Genomic DNA, 13,245 nt, shown 5'->3' with positions numbered 1-13,245 from the left:
CATAACATGGAATAGTTTTGGTACCAGTTATCAATGCTATGTGGGGTATTACTGTTTATATATATATATAAAAACTATATTATTTTGTTAAATATATGCATTAATTTATGTGGAAGATTGTTGTAAAAGACAGCTAGATGAATCTATGGAGAATGCATGAGTGAAGTATGTTACACATACACAAAAGATAATATACAAAAACTTATCACTATATACCTACAATTTGAGTGACTTCTAGGATCAACCACCCAAATTGAAAGGAAAGACAATAATAATGAGTTCTCTGTTTCTGTAATGATCAAAATATGCACTATGGCAAAATCAATTTTGAGGTTAGTTATAAAAAATATAATAAATTAAGAAATTTCAAATTTGTATAATGCATAGCACGCATTGATCATTGTTGACCCAACAGAGAACAAAGGATATAAAATTAAAAACTAAAGCAAGAATGAAGCATGTAGTAAAAGCAGACTTACCATGTCCAAGCAAAAGAACCAGGTGTGGACCTTACAGTATAGTAAGGTCATTTGGAGAAGTCTGGATTCAAATCTCACCAGAGATTGGAGGAATTCTTAAAGATCTCTTCATTTAATGCTGTAGTTAGCCAATCTCAGGTGGATGGAGTAAGTTTTTTCCTTGTGAGTTATTTTGGGTTTTTCAGCCCATACAACATGAAATCAATCTGTGAACACATACTTATATACACACACATAATACACAATAACCATATGGACTTGTAGCATATCACATGAACTGATATGCTGCCAGTCCAACAGACCAATCACTGGGGACTCAATGGTCATTCTGTTAATTTATTTTTCCTTCATATTGGTTATGTTGTTATAGTAGGTTTTAATTCCTTTTATAGTGATATTTCATTAAATTTGTCTTGGGTGCCACAAAAGGGGATACTGCTAAATTTGTTTTAATTGACTGTCTATCTCTAAATTATTTTAGGAATTTATTCCATTCACAATACTTTATTTTCTCTCTCAAAATCTGCTCGCTCACTCACTCATTTCTCTCTCTCTCTCAAAATCTGCTCACTCACTCATTTCTCTCTCTTTCTCTCTCAAAATCCACTCACTCACTCATTTCTCTCTCTCTCTCTCTCTCTCTCTCTCTCATATACCAGTTGGCCATTCTGCTGGTGGATTTGTAATTTATATATTTCAATTTCATTATATTTTGGCAACATGCAGTTGGTTTTATTCATTGCAGCCACTGATGCTCATCTTACTTTCTTTTTGTATTCTTTTCTTATATTATTTATTCAAATTTATTTATTTATTATGGTATGTTATGTGGTGGTTTTAGGTTGAGATGCAAATGCACTGCTCATACCGCTATCTATATCCTGGTTTATTTTTTCTCTTCATGTTCATATTTAACTTTTTCTCTGTTAGCAGTTTGGCTTTGCTTTGTGAGTGCTCTTTAGCTGCTATATTTTAATTTTTAACTGTATAAGGGCTACCATCACTCAGCTCTCTTGCATCAACACATTGATTTGTTTATTGGTCAAAATTCACTAATGTATCAATTATTTTAATGTTTGAAGTGCAAAAATTCCACAATCATTGTTTCCTTGTGGCCTACCTATTAGATGGTTTTAAATGGGTGTCTGTTTTAATTTATTTTTGCATCATATTATTGGTTACATTGTTGTGGTAGGATTTTAGTTCCTTTTATAGTGATATTTAATCAATTTGGCCTTGGGTGCCATCACTAAATTTGTTTTGATTAGCTATTTTAAAATTATTTTAAAAAGTATTCCTTCTATAACACTTTTATTCTCAATTTATAACAGCTAATATAGGCTGAAAGACTATATGCCTTTTAGCCCATATTAGCTGGGCTGTTTTATGTGTAGCATTAACATTAGTCTTTTTCAGGGGAGCCTACTCTGAATTGCATAATGTGGGTAGGGGATCCTACCCACATTAGGCAATTTTCTTTGCAGCATTCTCTCAGAAATTGGCTGATGAGGTCCTTGGTTAACAGTTTTCAGCAGTTCTTGCTTTGTTTGAAATCATTTTTTGTTTACTAGATGTGATATTTGTCACTGATCATGGCCACTTAAATTTTGCCTATACTCTAATGATTTCTAGTTGATTTCAATTCTCAATTCTTTATAAACCATTATTATTGTTCTGAACTGTAATAACAAATTCAGCTACTTCTTTAACAGGATAGCCAAATGCTGTTACTCTGTTTTGCTACTCATTAACATCTGTTCTATATCCCATCTTTCATAGTGGAAACCCTTGCTCTCCTTCAGTTACAGCTAGTATACCTGTAAATAGAAAAAATAGGTTAACCTTATACTCTGAGGTCAGTGCTGTAGGCAAGGCAAACAAGCATTGAAGATACACGTGTTCAATCTGTCATATGCTTTCACTACCACTGTGACTGATTTTTTGTTCAGTGTCCTTATGTAATAGACAAGTAGATCACAGAACCTCTGGCATTCAGCCATGGATGTCAGTGATTGGACTGCAAGAAATATATGTATAATGTTTAGTAGTTAATTTATTTAGTCTGTAAACTCTATCCCCAGCGATATGCTTTCTTGTTAATATCACCTCCTTTGTTTTTTTTTATTTTTATTTTTTTATGTTGAAAGAGTCAGAAAATGAGAGGGAACACCTAATGTCCACAGTTGGTTACAGAAACTAAGAAATGATGAAAATGCATAAGGTTCATTTGCCCACCTCTCCATGCTACTCTTTGTTAAACCTTCCATGGCAGTGAAGCAGCTGAATTGTGCAACCTTGCAACAGAAGTAATTATTGAATTATGTAATCTCTGAGCTAAAAATTGATCTTTTTAATTCTGGTGGATATCATAAACTCAGTTCCTCAACAAGACTTTTTAAATATGATATGCCTTTATATAGATGCAGCAGTGGCATCTTGTGGCCATGTTGCGGGTTTTAACTCAGTAAACAACAACCATAGAGACCTATATTCTATAGTATTTTTATGCACATATAAATGTCATCATATATATATATATATATATATATAAATTAAAATTAATTATCAGATTACAAAAAAAATAGTTATTATATATAAAAACCAGTTACACACATGCACGCACACGCGCACACACATACACACACGTGATTATCTTTTTCTATTCATATTTTTACTAAATATGAGAGCAAGGATAAACGAGTATGCTGACTGCACCAGGCCGATTACTTGGTTTTTGACATAACACATCACTTGATATTCTTGGTGTGGAAACTTAACTTCTTCCAGTCCCCTCCACCACACTTGCTCTGACTGCTTCCATAATTATTCTTACAAACAATGCCTCCCAACCATTAGTCATTTGGGAATTGATTCCAGTTTTTTGAAGGTAGTGGAAGATAGTGTTATGCCACAAAAGCTATTGAATAGCAGGAAGGAGCACATAAGACATGTGACCAGGTTACAATTCAACTTAAGACATTCTTTATTATTGCTTTTACTTTATTTCAGTGTTTAGTTTTTGGCTCCAATATGTAATTTAATAGTTCTGATTTGTATTGACATCACTGAAGAGGATTTCAAAATAGTAATTGGAATGGATGACTTAATATTTACATATTTATTCTTTTATTAATAATCTCAGCTAGTTCTCATTGCATTTCCTTCAAATAAATGTACATAGAGGTCTTTTTATTTTTTTCATAATTATCATAGCATGCATTATCATACACTTCAGTGACTAACATATATTAGGATTGTATTGCAACCTTTAGGTTTGTTTCAACAGGCATTGACTGTGCTACCTCCCTGGTTGCTAATTTAACTTAGGATTGCTGTGACTCATTGCAAAATATTTTTAGCAGATTTTGATATGAAACCTGTAATACTGTCATCAGTATCATTAATGAAAATAGAAGGGCTCTAGCACAACATCCTGAGGGACTCCACTCGTAACACTAGTTTATTCAGAGCATTGTCCATTTATAATGACTTTTTATTTATAACCACCGTTACCTTTGAATGCTCTGCACTGTAAACCAATACTGACTGCTGCTTATTTTTATAGTGCTTCCTTGACAGTTTTGTAGTGGTTTCCATGTTGCATAATGACCAATTTGACATATTTCACTGATGTTAAAGGGATGCCCAAATACTTCTGAGATATAGTATTTATTTACTAAACAATTTTAAATTATCTAATATATATACATTATCAATTTACAACAGTTAATACTTACCGAACAACATACACTTATCAATTTACCAACCTTTTTAAATATTGCTTTATATTTTTGATATTAAACTGTAGTTTATGGATGGCAATTTTCTTTTTCAAGTTATACTCATCTTCTGGTGTGTACTTTCTTGTTTTATATGTTTTATATATTAAAGCAAAAGTTGAGCATTTTTGTATAAAAATGCAGAAAATATAGCTAAATGGTTTAAAGAAGTGATTGAATTTTTTTGTTGATTTCATTTGTTCAACCTTTATAAAAAATCAGAGAGAATAAAGTATCATTCAAGTGATCTGACAAATACCTTAGGAGAAAACTTGTGCAGATAAAAACAGTTATACTTGCTTTGTCTTGAAATATGCTTGCTTTCTTTGAGAGAAGTAATTAAAGTCTTGATATCTTCTGAATATCAAGTTTTCAGTTGTTTTAGGTTTTGATATCAACTGTTTCAAGCCTCATAATGGATTTCTCAAACAAATCTCAAACTAATCACAAATCTCAATCTCAAACAAAGTATAATGAAGAAAGTTCACTTATTTGATAAATTGAATTAATTAATGTTGCAGCATTTTGAAAACAGTGAGATATTGCTGTGTTCTAGTTGGCTTACCTACCTTTTTTAAAAGAACTATGATTATATTTAATTTAGGTTCAGCTAGACAGGCATATGAAAGAGCACAAGGAAGAAATTTTAGATGAAAGATGTTATTTTTGTAAGCAGTGCCCTCAAAAATATTCTAAGGCATCATTACTACGAGATCATATGAAAATTCACTACAAGATAAAGTAAGTATATTTTAAATGCAGATTTTGTCCTGATATCACATATCTTGTTAAAAATTGCTTTAGGATATACTCATATATACAAGAGCAAGTCAAATGAAAACTCCATTTATCTGCCTACTAACAAGAGAATATTATTTCTGAGTAAATTCTGCAAATTCTTAGGCACCCATCCATCAAAGACTTTTTGTTTATCCTGGTTAAAAAAGTCTTTTGGTTGCTGTGTTTGCTGCTAGCATTTTTTGTAGGGTAGTCTCTTTTACAACGTTGTCCATTTGGAATCAACTTCCAGCCAGATCAATTTTCAGTTTCTTGAAAACACAAATGTCTCAAGATGGTGCTCTACCAAAGATGGTTGAGAAGTCCCTAGCAGAATTGCTAGAAGGTTGTTACACTTTGTATTGCCCTGAAACAAAATGACATGTTCAGTTAAAAATCTGGTCTCTTTTTCAGTGATACCCTACAGCTCACCTTGGAGGAAACCGAATATCAAGATAATGTAGCTGTTTTTCCCATGAAAGAGTGTTTAGTAGAATTATGTCAGAGATCAACTTGAATATGACATTCCAGGGATTTTCAAAATTTTTGATTTTTTTGCAATGGTGATGACTGGTTTCCATTGCATAGTGGATTGTTTGTCCTATCCATGGTCACAATACATTGAAGATTATCATTTCTGTAGATTATTTTTCATTTACAGTTGTTTCTTTGTTTTTGATCATCATCAAGACACTTGAGGTCATCCTGTGCTGTGGTGTCATGCATAAATGGTGCAAATAGACTCGTGAGCCAGGTCATCCGTCAGCATCACATTTTTTTCTCCCAAAACCAAGTTGTCATATACTTACCTTTGTGATAGCGGCCTTGTCTTGTTGAAAATTATGAGGTCCTGGTCATAAAATTCCATTAGTTTTGGAAGAATAGAATTATCAAGGATGTTGCAATATTGCCTCTTTCTCAAGGTCATCCATAGCAGTCATCAGACCTACATCATATCACACAGAAAATACAAACCATCGTGCTGACATCACCAGACTTCATAGATAGGTTAGTTTTTTCTAGGTTAGTGCCATATTAAAGTTCTTTCACCTGATTAAAACAGCATACACTGAGATTTGTCACTCCAGAACATCCTTTTCTGCTCCTCTAGAGGTGTTGGAGCCCAGAGGAATTCTTAAAAGTATCTTAAATTGGAGCTAAAATTATCTGATCCCAAATGGAGGAAGTAAGGTCCCTCCCCCCCCACACACATTTTTTAGGCTTTTCACTCCTCACAACATTCAAATCAGCCTGTTAACACGTACTTGTACAGACATAATACACAAACTGGCACATTATGATCAATAGTTAATGTCATCCGTCAATTAATCAATAGTTAAGGTCATCCATCAGCATCACATTTTTTCTCTCTCAAAACCAAGTTGTCATATACTTAACTTTGCGTTAGTGGACTTGTCTTGTTGAAAATTATGAGGTCCTGGTCATAAAATTCCATTAATTTTGGAAAAATAGAATTATCAAGGATGTTGCAATATTGCCTTTCTCAAGGTCCCCATCCATAGCAGTCATCAGACTTACATCATATCACACAGAAAATACAAACTATCGTGCTGACATCACCAGACTTCATGAATAGGTTAGTTTTTTTCTAGGTTAGTGCCATATTAGAGTTCTTTCACCTGATTAAAACAGGATATTTCACCTGATTAAAACAACATATACTGAGATTTGTCACTCCAGAACATCCTTTCCTGCTCCTCTAGAGGTGTTGGAGCCCAGAGGAATTCTTAAAAGTGTCTTAAATTGGAGCTAAAATAACCTGATCCGAAATGGAGAGAGTAAGGTCCCCCCCCACACACACACAAATTTTTTAGGCTTTACACTCCTCACGACATTCAAATCAACTTCTTAACACACAGACAAAAAAAAAAAAAAAAAACCCCAAACACCAGTCAGTCTACAGAGGACCAGTTCATCTGAGCATAGCATCATTCTGTCTCATGCCATGTGTTAACTTTAATGACAAATATTTTGGAAATAGCATAAATAGAGCCCCATAGACCAGTGATGGCAAACCTTTTTCCAGCATATTTTCCTCTGCATGCCCTTTACAGCACGTGTGCCTCTAGTTTGTCATTGCTGCCATAGACACTGTGTGCAGTGTGAAAACTAACAACTATTATTGTACTCCATGATGTTTAGTCATGTTGTCCATATGTATACTGTGCTTCAGATGGAGAATTTTAGAACATTGAGAAGTTCGGAAATTCATTGTATACAAAGTACTGCTCTCTAACATCCCACCACTTCTCATTCAGATTTACTGAGTTCATTTCCACTGCCCCAATTGCCAAGTGTTATAGTGATCAAGTGATTCTCAGTGATTTCTAGAGCATTTTTCTCGAAGCTACAGATTTGTTAATTTGTAAAAGTTTTCTTGTGTTTTCGTTAAGTAATAGTAAAATTAGTCTTACAAACTGTAACTAAGTTTCAGAAAGGCAAACCACCTTTCTTTTTTCCATTTAACTAATATACTAACTTTTACACTGCTTGGTCACTCTAGCAGCACTGCTTTTGCCTCCCTGTGACTGGGCTGGTAACTTGGGAGAAGAAATCCACTCTCCCAGCGCTGAAAGGAACAAAGATAGATAACAATATGTTTCCACCTTTAAAGCCATCGAGCTCAAAAGTAGCAATAAATCACACTGATGATGACTTTTCTCAACCCAACAGGTTGAAAACAAATCTTCAAGAGGAGATACCAGCATTCCTCATACTGCACTCTACATCAGACCAGCCTCTGAGTAAACTGTCCCCATTCCTTGAGCAGAAATGTTTAGAGGCTACTGCAGGTTCACCAAAGTCAGTAAGGTGACTCCAGTCTGGGGATCTTCTGGTAGAGACCATGAAATCCCAGCATTCTGCAAAGTTATTAAACCTGACTACTTTCGGCAGACAACCAATAAAAATCACTCCCCAACCCTAAATTCCTCAAAGGGAGTAATTGCAGAATGGGACTTATTAACTTGTATCAGAGGAGGAAATAGTCAAAGAGCTACGAGAACAAAGAGTCATTCAAGGAGGATCATGATTCGTAAAGATGGTATTCTTGTTCCAACAAGAAGCATAATCCTTACTTTTAGCTCTCCCATCCTACCAACATCTGTCAAAGCAGGTTATCTCCATTGCCATGTCCGACCTTACATCCCAAACCCAATCAAGTGCCACAAGTGCCAAAAATATGGATGCTCCCAGACTGCATGTAGAGGTGAGGCAATATGTCCTAATTGTGGGTCAAAGGAGCACAACCAATCCAATTGCAATGCTACCACTCCTCATTGCCCAAATTGTAAAGGTGGAGAACAAAGTCACAATTATTCAGAGGCGAGAAGAGAAATAATCAAAATGGAGCCAAAGCATATATATGCCACAGCTGCTAAACAGGTCCAGTCAGTAAGTATTCAAACAGACGTTACAGTTCCTCCTAATATATCTATCGACAATTGGGTACGATCAATGTTCACTTCTTCCAAACAGTGTCTTTCACAACAAAAAAACTGAACAAGTCAGCAATACTCCAATTTCCATTCCAGCTGATGCACCTTCAACAGCGAAACCAAAAGTTACAGAAACCCCAATGGTGCTTATCGCATGTAGCCTTAGATGCTGATGTGCCATTAAACTTCCAATAACCAACCAACCCCAATGGTGCAACCACAGATTTCAACCGAAATGGATATTGATCAACAGAATAATTCAGATGATGGAATTTTAGAACTTCATGCAACCGATCAGATGGACCTTTCTTTCTCAAGAAAGACAAAGTTAAAATAGAGAGGTATAAACAAGCTACAACCAAAAAGTAGTCAGAAACAAAAACAAGCAACAAGAATGCATAATGGAAAGAATTCATCAGTGGAATTGTAGAAGCTTTTGAAATGCAAAAGACGACTTGCATGATCTCATCGACTGCTATGAACCAGCAGGTCTATCCCTACAAGAAACCTATTTAAATCCACAAGTGTGTCCTATTGTTAAAAGTTATACCATGTTCAGAAGAGATAGGAGTATTGACTCATCGGCCCATGGAGGCGTGGTGGTTCATGTTAGAAATAACATTCCATCCAAACATGTTGCTCTTCAGACTCCTTTTGAGTTAGTGGCAGTGCATGCAGAAATTGACATGACTATTACAATAGCATCTATATATATTCCTCCAAATTCCTCGTTCTCCTCAGGTGATCTAGAAAATCTAATAGACCAGCTACCATCTCCCTTCTACTTGCTCGGAGACTACAATGCTCACCATTTGCTGTGGGGATCTCCAACAAACAACAAAAGGGTTAAACTAATAGAAACTTTTGTTGATGTTTGTCAACTTACCATTTTGAACACTGGTGAGCCTACCTGTATTCATTTTTCTACAGCATCTATGGGTGCAATAGACCTTTCAATCTGCTCTCCCACTGTATGTACCAATATGGAGTGGTCTCTTCTTGAAAATCCATTAAATAGTGATCATATACCAATTCTCTGCAAGCTGCAAACATGGGTAAACTCCCGTGTTTGCAGCTTGCAGAGAAAAATCTCTTTGCCGGATCGCTCCAATTGGAAACTTCGTAGGAATGAATACGCATCAAATGTTCAGTTAGATGATGAAATATTTCAATCCCAGCCCATTATGTCACACAACATATAACTAATCAAATATTACAAGCTGCTAACTCTACTATACTAAAATCTTTGCCTGGGAAATGCACACACAGTAATTACTGGTGGAATCTGGATTGTACATATGCTAAACAGGAAAAAAACAGGGCATGGAATTTGTTTCACAAATTCCCCACAACCAGTAACCTAATTAGTTTTAAAAGAATGAAAGCCAAGTTCTGCCAAATAAGAAGGAAAGCAAAAAAGATGCATGGATTAGCTTTTCCTCTAGCATAAACAAGGACACAGATATCAGACTCATCTGGAAGAAAATACAAACACTTAATGGCAAATATGTGCAGTCCCCTGCTTCAATATTAAACTGGGAAGGGGAGGAGTTGTCCTCTCTGGCAGAAATTGCAAATGCCTTAGCCAAATCATTTGCCAGTACATTGGCAGTATCCACCTACAACCCAATCTTTCAGTAAATTAAAGAATCTTCAGAGCAGCATAAGATGAATTTCTATACTAGAGTTTCACACCCATACAACCAGCCATTCACATTAACAGAACTTTTAGGGGTGCTCAATAAAACATCCAGTAGTACTGCTGGTCCAGATGGGATCCGCTACATCATGATAAGTCAACTAAAGAACAGAGTAAAAAGAACATTGTTAAAATATTACAATGAAATATTTTTATAAAATATTTATACAAACTCCTGGCATCACTCAATTATACTAGCCTTCCCAAAGCCAGGAAAGGATTGCACCTTTCATCATAACTACAGGCCAATTTCATTGGCAAGTTGTTTAGGCAAAGTCCTGGAAAAAATGGTTTTACAGGCAGCTAACGTGGTTCCTGGAAACTAACAGCTTGCTAAATATTAATCAGTACACATTTCAAAAGAACCATTCCATGTTAGATGTAATGATAAAAGCAGAAGTAAATGCCTTTATAAGGGGACAGCATTTGGTCATGATCAATCTCGATATTGAGAAAGCCTTTGATACCACCTGGCAATATGGTGTACTTCAAGATCTTCATTCTTTTGGCTTGAAAGGTCATTTACCCCAATTTATACAAAACTTTCTATGCCACAGAACATTTCAAGTTAGATACACGAACAATTTATCCAAATCATTTGAACAAGAGGGGGGGTGTACCTCAGGGGTCCTCAGAATCAGGGGTACGATTCTTAGTCCGACATTATTTGCAATAAGAATTACAAATATGACACAGGATGTACCGAATACAGTAGAATCGTACATGTTTGCAGATGATCTCATTATTTCTTGTCAATCCTAAACCATGAACACCATTGAAAGACAACTTCAAATTTCCATTGCTAAAATAGAGTCATTGGCATTGCGGAATGGTTAGTTTGCTATCAACAGTTTTCATCTGTTGGGGTTATATTTAGGTAATAAACTCAATTTTGCTTCCCATATAGCTTACCTTCGGACTATATGTCTTAAAAAACTGAACATCCTAAGAGCAGTCTCTGCTATGTTCTGGGGTGCTGACAGAAACTCTCTCCTTCATCTCTATAGAGCTTTAATAAGATCATGCTTAGATTATGGATCACCTGTCTATGACTCTTCTAGGAAAAGCTCTCTATTACGTCTGAAAACCGTACAATATAGTGCCCTAAGGATAACTGTGGGAGCCTTCAGAACGTTTCTGGTCCACAGCCTGTATATTGAGGCAAATGAACCCCTTTTGCATCTCAGGAGAAAATCCTTATTGTGTAATTATGCAGCAAAGATTAAAAGTATTCCATCCCACCCTAGCTGGCAGTACCTGTTTGACCCTCAACATGCCGTACTATATCACAATAAACCTAATGAAAACAGGGCTTCTCTTGCTCATTTGGGACATCAACTTTTATAATATATTCCAAGACTTTGATACACCTGAACTTTGCTGGACTGAATTCTCACCTCGCTGCAACAATTTTTTTTTTAAGATGGGGAAAATCTTCTCTGGCAAACATTAACTTTCAGCAGCTACATAAAGCACATTCCTTGGGAAATTCAGAGAAAGTACAAATATATACTGATGGATCCAAAACAGATGCAGCCATAGGTGATGCAGCAGTTTCTTCCACCTCAGTAGTTGTGTCACTTCCTACTAAACGCAATATCTATACCGCAGAATTATTTGCAATTAAACTAGCTCTAAATTACATAAACAACAACCACATCAAGCAATCTTTGATATATACTGACTCTCTAAGTACAATCACTACCATTAAATCTATCTTTTACGCCTCTAATCCCATTCTTAAACAGCCAACCAGAAGGTTGCATTCTGCTGGGTCCCTGGTCATGTCGGCATCCCACATAATGAATGTGCAGATGGCTCTGCTAAACATCCCAACTTTGGATCCTCCAGTCGACTGAAAGTTATTACATATACCCATGTATATTGTGTCTGTAAATTGCTTGTGTTTTCTGGTCGATTTACCTGTTATGCTGGATGAAAAAATCCAGTTTTGGGGGGGGGAGATCTTGCTATCTATGCCTGAGACTGACTAACTCAACCACGGAGTGAAAAAAAGCCCATAAAAGTTCCTCGCATCATCATCATCATCAACAGGATTTGAACCCAGGCTTTTTCTACCTGGTGTGGGAAGGACGGTGACAATACCACTGTGCTACCTGCACAGACTTTATTAATTGGTATGGTAATAAAATGTAAATTTTTGCTTTATATCTTTACTTTTAGCTTGTGAATAATATTCCTCCTATTTTCGCTTATTAGAATTGCTGTTTAATACAGTTAAAATTCAATTGGCAAACATGATCGTAATGACCGGCACTTACTACATAATCGAATAGTGAGTGGTATTTTATTATGGAGAGTCCATCGTAAAGTGATTTGATCGTTCAGTGAACCAGTTGTAAAGCAGGGGCCACTGTACTCTTATATGTGATAAAATATTGACTTTGTCAAGGTGTCAGATTTTTGTTAGGTAACTATAGTTACTAGTGTAAACATTTAATTTCAATTGGGTGGAAGGGGAAACAGAGATGGAACATAGATTTTAAGATTTACAAAATATTTTGAAATTAGCATCGTATGTTGGAGGGTTGACAGACTGATTTCAGAATTCAACAGTATTGAGAATCAGTGTTAAAATCTGTGTTGTCCTGGGGCTGACACACTGGTAATAACATTTTAGTATTAATTATTACTTTTCAGTTTAGTTGATTAGAATCTACTTAAATGTACTTAGGTTTTAATATTTTTAGTATAAGGAGATGAAACAAAAAGAAAATATTTGTGCTTGCCATATTGCATCTCATATATTAAAATATAAATTAATGTTATAATTTCAGTATTTCAACTCCATATTGAAACACAACTAAATATGATAAAGGGCAGATACCAGCATTTAAAGTCAGTACTGACTTCAATGGCACCCAAACAAGAAGCTTATTTAAGTGCTACTACTGTTGAAAGAAACCCCAAAATGGTATCCAGACTTGACACTGCAATTGAATAGTGGTTCATTCACCCATAACACTGTTTAATACAATTAAAATTCAATTGACGACATGATCGCAATGACCAGCGCTTACTACATAATCGAA

At 35.4% G+C, this 13,245-nt stretch overlaps 1 protein-coding gene across 1 annotated transcript in view; it reads left to right on the top strand.

The window, feature by feature from the left end:
- LOC150082786 (zinc finger protein 236-like) overlaps nucleotides 1-13,245 on the top strand; it is a 95,555-nt gene that overhangs the window by 17,078 nt on the left and 65,232 nt on the right. Inside the window, 1 exon segment of the mRNA XM_090378282.1 lies at nucleotides 4,863-4,999. Within this exon segment, the coding sequence (XP_090234408.1) occupies nucleotides 4,863-4,999 (137 nt within the window).

The sequence above is a fragment of the Mastigoproctus giganteus genome, chromosome 7 (assembly GCF_048544385.1).
Source record: "Mastigoproctus giganteus isolate SK-2022 chromosome 7, ASM4854438v1, whole genome shotgun sequence".
Lineage (NCBI taxonomy): Eukaryota > Metazoa > Arthropoda > Arachnida > Uropygi > Thelyphonidae > Mastigoproctus > Mastigoproctus giganteus.
Note: the sequence above shows the minus strand (reverse complement) of the source record. Positions and strands in the feature narration are given on the sequence as shown.